General features: G+C 38.9%; 1 protein-coding gene across 1 annotated transcript in view; it reads right to left on the bottom strand.

The window, feature by feature from the left end:
- Nucleotides 1–470: 470 nt before the first annotated feature.
- The window catches only part of abhd12 (abhydrolase domain containing 12, lysophospholipase), a 156,000-nt gene continuing 140,569 nt past the window's right edge, over nucleotides 471–15,901 (bottom strand). Inside the window, exons 13-14 of the mRNA XM_043696423.2 lie at nucleotides 13,213–13,331; nucleotides 471–4,990 (exon numbers count right to left, since the gene is read on the bottom strand). Of these exons, the coding sequence (XP_043552358.1) occupies nucleotides 4,957–4,990; nucleotides 13,213–13,331 (153 nt within the window). The 3' untranslated portion in view covers nucleotides 471–4,956. The remainder of the gene's footprint in view (nucleotides 4,991–13,212; nucleotides 13,332–15,901) is intronic.

Below are 15,901 nucleotides of genomic sequence, written 5' to 3'. Positions count from 1 at the left end.
CTAACTCACATTTTGTCAGGGAAATGGAGACAGAGAAGAGGATAAATTTTTAAAATAAAAACATTGCAATTAAATTATCCAGATCAGTTTTACTTACTGTTTCAACAGAAAAACTTCCCAACAGACAAGATTGGAAAGCACAGCCCTTGCCAATGTTGCAGTAACATCAGTTTGTTGGGTGGGAATTTATTGTCCAAGAACTTGATCAATAGATATAAAAGATGGAGGTCACTTTGAGAATATTATGATTAAACATGTAACAGGACCACAATTTATTCCTTAAGCCACAAAGCAGATTATAGGCATATCTGGGTGTAAACAGAGGAAACTCAGCCATTGTCTATCACCAATCTTCTGTATTTTGGATTCTTAACTGCTAAATTTAGAACAGTCAGCCTTCATTAATTTCAGTCAATGTATATTACTATGAAACAAAAGGTGCTCTAAAACTAAATAAATACAGCTTGAAGTACTCAAGATCTATTTATTTAAAAAATATACAGTGCATAAAATCACAACATTAAAGCAAAATCCTAGATTAAGCAGTTTACAAAAGGTGCAAGTTCAATCGACCTCCCTCAATCACAACATCAAAAGATGCAGATATATTTGATGTTCACATGACTATTCAACCACTTCTACTTGTTTGCATCTGGTAAAACAAAAATTACTGAAATCTTTGTAAGTTTGAAGTATGCAAAGCTCATTACACTTTTGCTAAAAACAAAATGTTACAAATCACAATACAGCCAGGGGTTGGGGAAACAGTTTGATGGAGACCATGCTTTACATAAACAGCTCCTACTTTACTTCATATAACCCTACAAATTTTATCCTTCCATTCCAGTCTTGAGATGCTTTAGTGTACTCTTAGATGCATGTTAGACACGTAAATTATTCCATATGATAGCAATTTTGATCATCTTACTACTCAAGAAAGTTGGTTTCTCCAACTTCTTTACTGGATATGTTAATGGCTCATATTTACGATCCCTAGTTTTAATCTCCCCAAAACTGGGATCACCTTTATGAAGGGGATCAAGAGAGATGGCACAGATTTCCAAAACATCTCAAATGGTCATCTCTTCTAGTACACTTCCACAGACATTCGGAACTTGTGAACTTTTGTTGGCAATTCCCACTTCTTAAGAATTAAATTTACGAATGCTGGCTGGGGCAGCATTTTTAAAATCCATCTATTGTTCCAAAAATAGTGGTGACAGGCCTTCTACTTGAACAGTAGATGCTTGTGAAGGTACTCCTACAACAATGCTGTTAGGCTGGCACTTCCAGAATTTTAATCCAGCAACATGCTAATGTATATACAGTGAAAACAATCAGCATGATTTCCAAAATTGCTGCTACTTGTAACAGCAAAGTGACAATTTTGCATGTATTACAACCACTAAATCTGCACGAAAAAATTAACATTGACGACATTAGCAAATGGGAAGAGTCTGATCTGTACTTTTTACAATGAAGACACAGGTGTCATGTAAATAGCCAGAACAGTTGCAACACACCAAAAGAAATGTTTAGTAATGGTGTTACTGAACATATCACTGAAAAGAATGTTTATCACACCTCAAAATTATTTTTGCCTCTGCCAAAGATGTAACAAATTGAATTTTACCTATTTTCATTTCAGAATAGATATGTACAGATATTTATAAGATATATTTCATAATAAAGAGGAGTGATTGGAGAGTTTTTATGTTAAATAGCATAAGCAGATACAGTATTGAGTAGTTCCACATTGTGCCATTCAAGAAACATGAAGAATCTAAGGAGCTGTTCAAGTGGTCTAGTTTCTGTCTGCATGCAACCATTTCTCCCATTCAAATACACACAAGAAAAAGATTTGAAGTGGATGAAAGAAAAATTTCTAATAGATCAAAGTTTGCAGTTTCTCATCTTTAAAACCTAAGATGCCATAATTACACAATTTTCCTTTAGAGCTTATCAGAGCATTCCAATTCCTGAACCAGTAACTGGCAATTATCAAATCTCTGCTGCTCTCAATGTCAAAATTTCTTATCAGGTATGCCAAGCTGGAATGTGCTTTGTTTAAAAAAATTACAAATAGCCACAATAAAAAAATATTAGTACACTATACTCAAATAAATTGGTCGGTTACTTAACTGTTATACTTCAACCAATGGCACAGACAATTGCCTAACTTAATTAATGTTTTTCCTAATCACAGACCAAATATCAGAGAATGATTAACAGTGAGGGAATTTAGTACACATCATGAATGAAACTCAAAATGTTTAATTAGTGATTAATCATGTGAATTTGTGCAGAACAATTAGAGATATTCCCTTTTGTAAAACAAGACTGGGGAATTTAAATTTGAACATTTAAATTTTAATTCACACATGTGGAAATCCAGCGAGTTTCAGTGCGAATGTCAAACGTCTGCAGACACACACACGTACCACTCATGTTGTATTAAAAATCCTTATTGCAAGTTAAACTATGAAATAATCTGAAGTAACTCTAATCAGTGGTACTTATTTCAGAACAAATGACGATTTATCACGCGGGTCAGTGAAACTACCACTGGTAGCATGATTTTCTACAGAGTTGCTGGCTGCTAGAATCAACAAAATCAAACATGATTAAGCAGGAGAGCATTCTTCCACAAGAATCTGCTTTCCAACTTAGACACCTTTACTTGGTGGCTTAAGACTATCAACAGAAGCTAATTACATTCATGAGACGGAAGGAATAAGGTATGTTGATGAGGTGAGGTGAAGTAAGGAAGAATGAGACTCATTTGGAGTGTAAAACTAGTATAGATCCATTGGATCTGGGCTGTAAAAAAAAAGTATGTAATTTTATTCTAGTTGAAGGGGCTCCTTGAACCAAGATGTTTGGCCCTGCTAATTGAGGCAATTTATCTTGGAGGAGAAAGTGAGGTCTGCAGATGCTGGAGATCAGAGCTGAAAATGTGTTGCTGGAAAAGCGCAGGTCAGGCAGCATCCAGGGAACAGGAGAATCGACGTTTCGGGCATAAGCCCTTCTTCAGGGCTTGACCTGACCTGCTGCACTTTTCCAGCAACACATTTTCAGCAATTTATCTTGGCCCTGTTGGAGAGGCAGGAATACCTTTTAACAGATGGATGTCATTTTCACAAACAATTTCAGAAATGGACAAATCTGAGAAGACAAAAATAGATTCTTGCCTCCTAAAACATAACTTGTAGCCTTTTCCTTTAAGATTACAAGTTTGCTGTATTTTCCCCAAATTTTCTATTTGTGGTTCAGCTCACTAGCATTGAGCAGTTTAATTTTCTTCAGAACTCTGGATGCATTCAAAATGTGGTTGAGAATTTCTTAAGTATTTTAATACATAAGCTGTACTATGTATCTATTCAAGAAAGCTGCTTTCTCTTACTGACTGCAACTAGGCAGCCATTTCTAATCTTCACTGAAACAATGCAACATGTTGATAAGAATTTTGCTTTTTAATAAAGGCTATACTATTTACATTGATGTATATATTGTTTAGTACACATTTTACAGCAACTGATTTCAACAATAGCAGTTACGTTATATCATATCCCAGAAGTCAACCAATAATTTAATACATATTCCACACAAGTATTGTTCCAGTTGTATAGTTGACCAGTGTACTAGCAGTGCATAAGCAACACTGTGCCAACAGTTCATAAGTAATAAGCAGTTCAGTTAGTTGCTATTCTTTTGGTGATCACACCAAAACCCATTATTTGTATACAAAGCTCGTGTCACAAAGGAAATTTTGCATAAACATCTGAAGTTACCTGAATTCATTAAGAAAAAAGTCTTTTAGTGGTAGAACTGATGCAAAGATAGATCAATATTTGACTCAGTTTTAAGTAGTTACCTTGGAAATTAAGAAAACCTGGGTGGAATTTTGTGCTCAAAATGATGGGAAATTAAAAGAGTTTGATCAATGCTATCACAAATGTCAGCATCAAGATCTTCTAGGTCAGGTATTGTAGTCAGCTGCATAACACAACCAAAACAGACTATCAAAGAATGTGCCTTTTCCACTTCTCACACCAGACATCATTATGCTGCCTTCAGTAAGGTTGTCAATTTTGTGTTGTCAGGCTCAGACTAAAAATTGGGAGGAGAATGTTCAGTCACTTTGCATAAGACCTCCTATTGGGTCCAACAAATAGACAACCTTTAACTGATTAATATGTACAATTACCATTCCAACTGAAGGAGGGCAGAATAGCAAGAGGAAGACACTGGCATAAAATAGGGTATAAAATAAACTATTTAATATTTCTAGACAATGTCATTGGATACAGTCACCATCATCTACTTGAAATACTTTGTTAGATACTGTAACAGACCCATCTGAGCTAAACGTATGAATCTTAAAAAATCCTTGCACCAAGTGTAGGTGAGTTATTATATGTTATGAGCAGCATTTCATCTTAAAACCTTTAGGCAGAATAAAACTGAAAAAGCATGTCCATTAGTACATGCAACACAATGGGGTTTAAAAAAATGAATAGGTTGAAACGCTCAAAAGCAAAAGTACTTCAGTTGGAATAATTATCCATGATTCAGAAACAAATTGAGTGCGCTGATTCAGAATCATATTTTGAAATTAATGATTATCCATCATTTAATTTTTCACTTTAAAATCTTAACCATATTTCACTCAAGGAAGTTCATCATTGTGGTCATGAAAAATTGTATGCTTCATTTTTTTTTAATATAACAAGAACCAAATTCTCAATAGTTCTTTCATTTCACTCTTTGGCTGTGTTGTTGACTGAGCTCCCTCATCTGTGGGGAAAAGAACCCAAGCAGCATCATTTTTGTTTTGTGTTCAGATGAATAAGGTTTGTGGAATGCAAATCAATGGAAGTCATGCACGTTTTGAGTGACATAAATTGAAGTCTTCATGCGCTCCAAAGATGCAACTAATCTCTGTGGTCCACTTCATTACTGATGCATATTTGGGTCACTTAAGAACTTCCTGCGACAAAAAGAAAGAAAGGGATTCATAATTACTCTCAAGCATTTCAGTTACCAGTGGATCTAGTAAATTGATTATGATGAAGCAGAATGATGCTGCTTCATAATAAGGGCTCCATTACCCGGGCAACATTTTTAAATTCCATTTCTTGAAAAGCTGGAACTACAGCTTTTCCACTTTTCCAACTCCTCCACTTCACATGCCTTCCTCCCAGCTCCCCACAAAATATATTTAACTATCTTTGCTCAACCTCACAAAAGCACCCTTTTCTCATCCCTAACTAACACAGGCTCAATCTTTTTCCTTCTGCCTAAATAATATGGCTCTAGTACATGGATCAAAAAAAAAACACTTACTTTTCCTCCCTTTCAACCAAAAGCAGATTTCTCATATTTTTTCCTTTCCTCATTCTCAACAGTATTGAGCTTACTTTCTCCCCTTTGACTTCAGTTGCAACACAGCCTGCCGAAGACAGTTGAAACGTTAGTCACTGGAGATGGACTCCTGAACTCATAAGAATTACTGTTGTTTGAAACAATGTTTTTCAAGCTCTGTTGGACAAACTCCAACCATTTCAAATACATTTAGGCCAGAAGCCACTAAGAGTTTCTCTTAGCCATTCATGCACCCAATTACCAGAGAAATTGGCTGTGTTGATGAAAGATGAATAAAAATGGGACAGATAGGATCATGCAGGAGTGACTTAAAAGGCATAAAAGTTTTAAAGATCACAGGAACAGGATTAGGTCATTCAGCCATCTATTCCAGCTTCACCATCCACTAGATTATAATTCTGTTCAAATGGGCTCCATTTAAAACTTGGATGGCATCAGTATCCTGACAAAAAGTTGACTCAATAAAATAAGTCAAGCAGTGTTAGGCAGCAAATTTAAGTTTATTTTTTTCCCTGGGATTACTCTTCCATCTTTGAAAGATGACAGAAATATAGCAGATAAATCCATTTCACATGGGGGTGGCTTCACATAGGACATCTGTGCTGATGGTTAAAGAGGCCAATCCTTTAAAGACAGGTTCCACCACAGGTGCTGTACATGAAATTACCAAGTGTCATTGTGGGTTGTAGTCCATTGTCAAGTTGCTGCAATGACCAGTGGACACAATGGTAATAATCGCAACAAAGTCCACATACAAAACAGTGAGTAAAAAGTACAATTTATGGCTCTGAATATAGCATTTGTATAAACTAGTGGCACAATTAGAGGTGAATGCATTCAATATAATCACCACAACAGAGACAGTTAAACAATGACCAAGACAGAGCAAGAAGTAATCCCAGTGTACTCAACATTTAAAAAGATGGGAAATGGGAAAGGAGGCAGAGAAGCTTTGATAAATAACAAAAGGACAGTAGTAAGAAAGGGTCTTAGCTCAAAGATCAGGTAGCAGTGTGGATGGAGGGTTAATTATCTTTAACTGTGTAAGATTACTAAAGTATCAGAATACAAATGAATTGACTTGAGGGAGACATTTAGGAAATGAAACAAGATGATGAAAGTAAAAGTCAATTATATATGTATCCGGGGAGAGGTTGATTGGGTAAATTGATTCAAATGTATGATGGTAAATAGACAGTGGAAAATATTTACAGAACCAATTCAACAAGAAGTTATTTGATTTAAAAAACTCGTTCTATTTGTAGCTTACTGACAGGATTAGATTAAATGAAGAGGTTTATAACATTATGAAGTCTGAAAAGTAGGAGCGGTTTAGAAACTACCAGCAGCCAATGTTGATCAAAACAACAAAATAATAGAATGTAGGTAATAACCAGGAATATAAAAACCAAATTGTAGATTTTTCATAAGCTTATATTAGCTAAGAGTACAACAGGATTTTGACCAGCAGGGCAAATGATCCAAGGAGTGGCAGATGGAGTTTAGTTTATGTAAAAGTGAGGTGTTGCATTTTGATAAGACAAACCAGGGCAGGACTTACACAGTTAGTGGTTGGGCCCTGGAGTGTGTTGAACAGAGAGATCTAGGGGTTCAGGTGCATAGTTCCTTGAAAGTGACATTACAAGTAGACAGTGTGTTGAAAGCAGCATTGTTCAGAGCATTGAGTACAGACTTGGGATGTCATGTTGCAGCTGCACAGAACATTGGTAAGACCATTTTTGGAGTACTGCATATAGCTCTATAGGAAGGATATTATTAAATTTGAAAGGGTGCAGAGAAGATTTACAAGGATGTTATGAGACCACAGGATTTCAGTTATAAAGGAGAGGCTGGATAGGCTGGGACATTTCTCCTAGAGTGTTGGAGGTTGAGGGGTTTATAAAATCATGAGAGGCATAGATAAGGTGAATAGCCAAGGTCTTTTCCCTAGGGTAGGGGAGTCTAGAACTAAATAGCACAGGTTTAAGGTGTGAGGGGAAAGATTTAAAAGGGACCAGAGGGGCAACTTTTTCCACAGAGGATGGTGTGTATATGGAATAAAGTGCTAGAGGAAGTGGTAGAGGTGGGTGCAATTATAACATTTACAAGACATTTTGACAGGTACATTAACAGGAAAGGTTTAGAGGGATATGGGCTAAACACAGGCAAACGGAACTAGTTTTGTTGGGAAACCTTATAGCATGGACAAGTGGGACCAAAGGGTCTTTTTCCATGCTGTATGACTATGAATAAAGGAGTGTCTGAAGTGTAAATGTTGGTCTGTGGAGAATGACAAAATAACAATCATTAGCAATACTTTGCAACTGTCTTCACAATAAAAGACATAACCACACACCAGAAAGAAAAACCAATGAACTTATAAGAGTGAAGAACTTCAACTAATTAGTATCAGCGAAGATAGTGGAGAAGTTGACCAACGCGAGGTCAGCAAATCCTAAAGACCTGATCACCTCAGAGACTGAAACAAGAACTGGACAACATTCAAGCTTGTGCTGATGCATGGTTAAGCAATATGCATACTATGCAAGTGCCAGGTAATGACTACCTCCAACAAGAGAACCTAACCATTTCCTCTTGGTCTTCAATGTAATCTCCCACTACAACATCCATTGACCAGAAACTGAATTTGATAGCCATGTAAATATTATGGCTACAAGAGCATAACAGATTGGGAGGCCAGGACCACTTTCCTTTGACATGGCCCAAAACTGCTCTCATAGTATTCCAAATGCAGTCTTACCAGAGCCTTGTACAGCCTGAGCAGTACATCTTGTATTCTAGTCCTCCTAAAATGAATGCCAACATTGCATTTGCCTTCTTAGCTGCCAACTGAACCTGCAGTGTAACTTTAAGAGAGGAACTTTAAGAGAATCCTGAACTAGGATTCCCAAATCAAGGACTGTGAAACTTTGCAGAGGGACCAAGACAGTTTAAGTGAATGGGCAAAGGTCTGGCAGACAGAGTCTAATCTTAATAAATGTGAAGTCATCCATTTTGCTAGGAACAACCATAAAACGGACCATTACATGAATGGTAAGAAATTGCAGCATGTTGCTGTGCAGAGGGACCTGGGTGCCCTTGTGCATGAATCACAGAAGGTTGGTCTGCAGGTGCAACAGGCGGCAAATGGAATTCTGTCCTTCATTGCTAAAGGGATTGAGTTTAAAAGCAGGAAGGTTATGTTGCAGCTGTATAAGGTGCAGGTGAGGCCACACCTGGAGTAGTGTGTGCAGTTTTGGTCTGCTTGCTTGAGAAAAGATATACTGGCACAGGGTGCAGAGGAGGTTCACTAGGTTAATTCTGGAGTTAAGGGGGTTGGCTTATGAGGCAACACTGAGTAGACTGGGAATATATTCATCGGAATTCAGAAGAATGAGGGGGTATCTTATAGAAACAAAATTATGAAGAGAATAGATAAGATAGAATTTCAGAGGATGTTTTCACTAGTGAGTGAAACTAAAACATGAGGATACAGTCTCAAATTTAGGGGAAGCAGATTTAGAACTGAATTGAGAATGAACTTCTTCACCCAAAGGGTTGAGAATCTATTGAATTCTATGCCCAGTGAAGTAGTTGAGCCTTTCTCATTGGTTGTTTTTTCAAGCTAAGATAGATAATCTTTTGAACAGCAAAACGGCATAAGGATTATGGTGAGAGGGTGAGTTAGTGGAGTTGAGGCCACAAAACGATCAGCCTTGATCTTATTGAATGGTGGAGCAGACTCTAAGGGACAGATGGCCTACGCCTGCTCCTATTTATGTTATGTTTTAAGTCCCTTTATGCTTCAGATTTCTGAAAAAATAGTCAACACCTCTATTCTTCCTACCAAAGTGCACAATCTCACACTTTCCCACATCACATTCTATCTGCCACTTCTTTGCCCACTCTACTAGCCTGTCCAAGTCCTTCTGCAGCCTGTCCACTTCCTTAACACTACCTGTCCTTCCACCTATCTTTGTGTCATCTGTAAAATTAGCCACAATACCTTCAGTTTCTTCACCTACATTGTTAAAGTATATTGTGAATAGTTGTAGTCCCAACACTGACCCCTGCAGAATTCCACTAGTCACCAGCTGCCATCCGGAGAAGACCCCTTTACCCCATCTCTGCCTTCCCTCAGTTAGCCAATCCTCCATTCATGCCAGTACCTTACTCCATGGGCTCTTATTTATTAGCCTTTTCTGCAACATCTTGCCACAAGCCTTCTGAAAATCCAAACAGATCACATCCATTGGCTCTCCTTTGTCTAACCTACTCATGAACTCCTCAAAGAATTCTAACAGATTTGTCAAGCATAACCTCTCCTTGTCAAAGTTATGCTAATTCAGCTCTATTTTACTATGTATTTCCAGGTATTCTGCAGTCTCATCCTTAATAATGTATCCTAAAATCTTACCAACGACCAAGGTCAGGCTAACCAGCCTACAATTTCCCATTTTCTGCCCCTCTCCCTTCTTAACCAGGGGTGTTACATGAGCTATTTTCCAGACTCTGGAACCCTCCCTCTCCTTCAGAATTCTGGGGTGTAGTCCATCTGGTCCTGGTGATTCATCCACCTTCAAACCTTTCAACTTCTCCAGCATGTCCCCCATAGTGATGGGCACCACGCTCAACTCTGCCCCTTGACTCGAAGTTCTGGTACCTGATGTCGCCCAGTGTGAAAACTGATGCAAAGTACCTATTCAGTTCGCCTGCCATTTCTTTGTAGAGACTACTTCTCTTGCCCCATTTTCCCGTGGTCAAATGTCCACTCTTGCCTCTCTCCATCTTTTAGATATCTAAGACATACTCTTGTAATCTTCTTTTCTATTACTAGTTAACTTCCTCTCATATTTCATCTTCTCCCTGCCTCTTGCTGTTTTAATTATCCTTTGCTGTTTTTTTTTCCCACGAGTCTTCACCACAGTATAGGCTGTTCCTTTGCTTTTAAACTGCTGAGATCTCTTGTCAGCCATGGCTGCCTCATCTTCCCTTTAGTATGTTTCTTCTTCCTTTGAATGCATTTCTGCTCTGTCTCCTAAATTAGGAACAGCAACTCCTGTCATGGTTGCTCCACCATCTTCCCTGCTGGGCTTCCCTTCCAATCAACCCTGACCAGCTCCTCCCTCACACCTTCTTACTTTTTACTTGAATTATGTTTACTCAAATGTATTTCTGTTATCTCATTCAAACCTCTCTCTCTCAAACTGCAGGATGAATTCTATCATATAATGGTCACCGCCCCGAGTGAGTCCTTCACCCTGATACTTCTTTAATCAAATCTGCCTCATTACACATCATCAAATTCAGAAATACCTGTTCCCTCGCAGGCTCTACCAAAAGCTACTCCAAAAATAAACCTTGTAGCCATTCCATTAATTCCTTTTCTTGAGATCTGACATCAACCTGATTTTTCAAGCCCATGTGCAGACTGAAGTCCCCCATGATTATTGCAATAGTGCCTTTCTTACATGCCTTTTCTACCTCCTGATTATTTTCTTCCCCACATTCTGTCAACTGCTAGGTTGTCTGCACAGGACTCTCAAGGTCTTTCTTCCTTTACAATTCCTCTACTTAACCCACACAGTCTACACCGACACCAATTCTACATCATTTTTTGCTACTGATTTTTTTTAAAAAACTGAACAGGGCGATCCTTTCCCTATGCCAATTTGCCTGTCCTTTTAATAGGACCTAAATAGAACACAGAACATAGGAAAGTACAGCACAGAACACGTCCTCCAGCCGACAATGTTGTGCCGAGCATTATTCCTATTCTAAAATAAAATAACCTAACTTATGCACCCCTCAACTCACTGCTGTCCATGTGCCTGTCCAGCAGTCGCTTAAATGTCCCTAATGACTCTGCTTCCACTACCATCACTGCAACACATCATGCATTCACAACTCTGTGCATGAAGAACCTAGCTCTGATGTCTCCTCTATACCTTCCTCCTAATATCTTAAACTATGATCCCTTGTGCCAGTCAATCCTGCCCTGGGGAAAAGTCTCTGGCTATTGAATCGATCCATGTCTCTCATTACCTTGTATACCTCGATCAGGTCACCTCTCTTCTTCCTCCTCTCCAGAGAGAAAAGTCTGAGCTTAGTCAACCTCCTTTGATATTTAGTTTCCAGTCCTGAACCCATTGTCACATCTGCGAAACCTACAATTGTGAACCTGTTAATTTCAATCTGCTGTACAAGCTCATTTACTTTGTTTTGTGTGCTGCATGCATTTAAGTCAAACACCTTCAGTCATGTGTTAACTGTCACCCCTCCTTCTCATAGTTGTACCCTTGCCCACTGTGCCCAAGGTTAGGTTTCTGACCCTTTCCATTCTCTGTCCTTTTACTGGTTTTAGAAATTTTTAAAACTTCTGCTGAGCCCTCCACACTTAACTTTTTCTGTAATTTTCCATGCAACCGACCCACCACCAGACAGAAGCAATATGGTTTTAAGAAAGGATAACTACGTTTGACAAATTTATTAGAGTTTGGGAGGATGTAACTAGTAAAATAGAAAGTGGATTTTGAATTGGCATTTGATATGGTATCATGTATAAAATACAGGGTAAGGACTCTTGTAGTTGGGGCAATATATTAGCATAGTTTGAGGATTAGTTAACACGCAGAAATGAGGAGGACTGTGGTATTTTGAAGTTGAGTGGCTGTGAGACAATGGATTGCCATAAGGACAGTGCTCAGGCCTCAACTATTTACCATCTATATGAATGAATTAGAAAAAACGCCCAAGAACAATGTATTTAAGTTTGTTGATGGTGGAAAGCTAGAAGAGAATGCCAGCTGTGAGTATGACACAAATCGACAAGATATAAATAGTTTAAGTGACTGGGCAACAAGGTGGTAGATGCAGTATAATGTGGGCAAGTGTGATATTATTCACTGTAGTCATAACTGTAGAAAAGCAAAATATTTATTTTTAAAAGGACAAAACTAGACAATGTTGATGTTCAGAGAGACATGAACATGAAAGGTTAATACTCAAGTATCCATGATGTGGAAATGCAGGTGTTGGACTGCGGTGACAAAGTCCAGAGCCACAAGACACTAGGTCATAGTCCAACAGGCTTACTTAAAATCACACTTTTTCAGAGAGCAGCTTCTTTGTCAGGTGAGGTATTTAGGTGAATATTCAAGTACAGCAAGCTATTAGAAAGTTAAAAGGCATGTTGTAGTTATTGCTAGGGGACTGGACTACAATGAAAAGGAAACCTTAACATGCGTTGCCTGTCTATGTGCGTGCGCCTGTGTGTGTATTTATTTCATTGGTTTCTGATCAGATGATTGTCCATGATGAGATGAGTTGTAGTTCAGAAGAATAAGATCCACTCCACTGAAACATACAAGATCCTGAAGGGTCTTGACAGAGTGGACACTGAGTGGCTGCTTCTCTTGGCTGAAAATTTATAACATGGAGGCATTATTTCAGAACAATGGAGTTGATTGCTTCATTTAAGATGTGAAGGACTGAGTGTCTTTGGAATTGTTTGTGCCAGGGGCCGAGATAGATAGACATTTAATCTCTCAAGAAAAGAAAAGGAACTCGGGTGCCAAAGTGGAATTAAGGCAGGATGTCTGCCATGATCATAATGAGTGATCAAGTGTGCTCAAAAAGCCACATGACCTGCTCCTGTACCTATTTCTATGCTCTTATGGCTGATGTGGCCTGAATTCCATTTACTCATTTTAGCTGCATACCCTAGGGTACCTTTGCCCAACAAAGCAGCAGATGCAGCAACTGCACTGGGATAGACAGAAGTGAAATAGTGAGAACAATATATTCATAAAAAAAAAGTCCATTTACCTGAGTATATGAGGAAGCTGTGGGCTCTTGTATATATACTTGTGCCTGTAGCCGAGATCTTTGTGGAAGGAAACAAACTGCACTTTCCTATTGCCCTTTGAAGATGCAATGTCAAAAAGCTGTGGATAAACAAAATATTTTAATTGAGAAATAAGAAAGATCATTGCTTCCAAAAGTTTCCATTCCATGAAGACAGTTTCTTTCTCAGACCAAGGGGCACCCAAGTAACAGTGAGGATGACAAATGAAGATTGTACTAGATTGGAAGCAAGTGCAGATAATGCATTGTTATCAAAACTCATCCAGTATCTTACTGCAGCTTATAAACCCCATAGAAATGTCCATCAATATAGTCTTTTATAACCATACCAATACCAAACTGAGAATATAACATCTATTTTTCAACTACGTGCTATACATGAACATTTAATTTCAGAGTGCAAGGCAACATTTTCTGATCCACAGACTAAGGTGAGGTTTATTGAATATGCAATCTCTTTTGGGAATTTTACATTCATTATTCATTCTAATCTTGTTTTATGGTATTATCTCCCTTGTCCCTGCATTGGCTCTCCCAGCCAAAGAAACATTGGACAAATACTTGCAGTATTTAATGGAGTGAATTACTATTGCAAAAATGTAAAGTTTCATCTAATATAAACATTCTAAATGCTTGAAAATTTTATTTTCAGCCAGAATCCCTGATGTTATAGAGGCATAGAGTCATAGAGATGTACAGCATGGAAACAGACCCTTTGGTCCAACCCGTCCAGTTATCCCAACCCAATCTAGTCCCACCTGTCAGCACCCGGCCCATATCCCTCCAAACCCTTCATATTCAAATACCCATCCAAATGCCTCTTAAATGTTGCCATTGTACCAGCTTCCACCACATACTCTGGAAGCTCATTCCATATTCGTACCACCCTCTGCGTGAAAAAGCTGCCCCTTGGGTCTCTCTCATATCTTTCCCCTTTCACCTTAAACTTATGCCTTCTAGCTCTGGACTCCCCGACTCCAGGGAAAAGACTTTGTCTATTTATCATATCCATGTCTCTCATAATTTTGTAAACCTCTATAAGGTCACCCCTCAGCCTCCGACGCTCCAGGGAAAACAGCTGCAGCCTGTTCAGCCTCTCCCTGTAGCTCAGATCCTCCAACCCTGGCAACATCCTTGGAAATCTTTTCTGAACCCTTTCAAGTTTCACAACATCTTTCCGATAGAAAGGAGACCAGAATTGCATGCAATATTCCAACAGTGGCCTAACCAATGTCCTGTACAGCCGCAACATGACCTCCCAACTCCTGTACTCAATACTCTGACCAATAAAGGAAAGCATACCAAATGCCTTCTTCACTATCCTATCTACCTGCGACTCCAGTTTCAAGGAGCTATGAACCTCCACTCCAAGGTCTCTTTATTCAGCAACACTCCCTAGGACCTTACCATTAAGGTGTATAAGTCCTGCTAAGATTTGCTTTCCCAAAATGCAGCACCTCGCATTTATCTGAATTAAACTCCATCTGCCACTTCTCAGCCCATTGGCCCATCTGGTCCAGATCCTGTTGTAATCTGAGGTAACCCTCTTCGCTGTTCACTACACCTCCAATTTTGGTGTCATCTGCAAACTTACTAACTGTGCCTCTTATGCTTGCATCCAAATAATTTATGTAAATGACAAAAAGTAGAGGACCCAGCACCGATCCTTGTGGCATTCCACAGGTCACAGGCCTCCAGTCTGAAAAACAACCCTCCTCCACCACCACCCTCTGTCTTCTACCTTTGAGCCAGTTCTGTATCCAAATGGCTAGTTCTCCCTATATTCTATGAGATCCAACCTTGCTAATCAGTCTCCCATGGGGAACCTTGTTGAACGCCTTACTGAAGTCCATATAGATCACATCTACTGCTCTGCCCTCATCAATCTTCTTTGTTACTTCTTCAAAAAACTCAATCAAGTTTGTGAGACATGATTTCCAACGCACAAAGCCATGTTGACTATCCAGAATCAGTCCTTGTCTTTCCAAATACATGTACATCCTGTCCCTCAGGATTCCCTCAGGATTCCCTCCAACAACTTGCCCACCACCGAGGTCAGGCTCACCAGTCTATCATTCCCTGGCTTGTCTTTACTGCCCTTGTTAAACAGTGGCACCACGTTTGCCAACCTCCAGCAATCACTTCTCTAGCTTCCCACAGAGTTCTCGGGTACACCTGATCAGGTCCTGGGGATTTATTCACCTTTAACCGTTTCAAGACATCCAGCACTTCCTCCTCTGTAATCTGGACATTTTGCAAGATGTCACCATCTATTTCCCTACAGTCTATATCTTCGATATCCTTTTCCACAGTAAATACTGATGCAAAATATTCATTTAGTATCTCCTCCATTTTCTGTGGCTCCACACAAAGGCCACCTTGCTGATCTTTGAGGGGCCCTATTCTCTCCCTAGTTATCCTTTTGTCCTTAATATATTTGTAAAAACCTTTGGATTCTACTTAATTTATTTGCCAAAGCTATCTCATGTCCCCGTTTTGCCCTCCTGATTTCCTTCTTAAGTATACTCCTAGTTTCTTTATACTCTTCTAAGGATTCACTCAATCTATCCTGTCTATACCTTACATATGCTTCCTTCTTTTTCTTAACCAAACCCTCAATTTCTTTAGTCATCTAGCATTCCCTATACCT

Source organism: Chiloscyllium plagiosum, unplaced genomic scaffold, assembly GCF_037043375.1.
Source record: "Chiloscyllium plagiosum isolate Xiang-an unplaced genomic scaffold, Cpla_swu_hap1 HiC_scaffold_10, whole genome shotgun sequence".
Classification (NCBI taxonomy): Eukaryota; Metazoa; Chordata; class Chondrichthyes; order Orectolobiformes; family Hemiscylliidae; genus Chiloscyllium; species Chiloscyllium plagiosum.
Note: the sequence above shows the minus strand (reverse complement) of the source record. Positions and strands in the feature narration are given on the sequence as shown.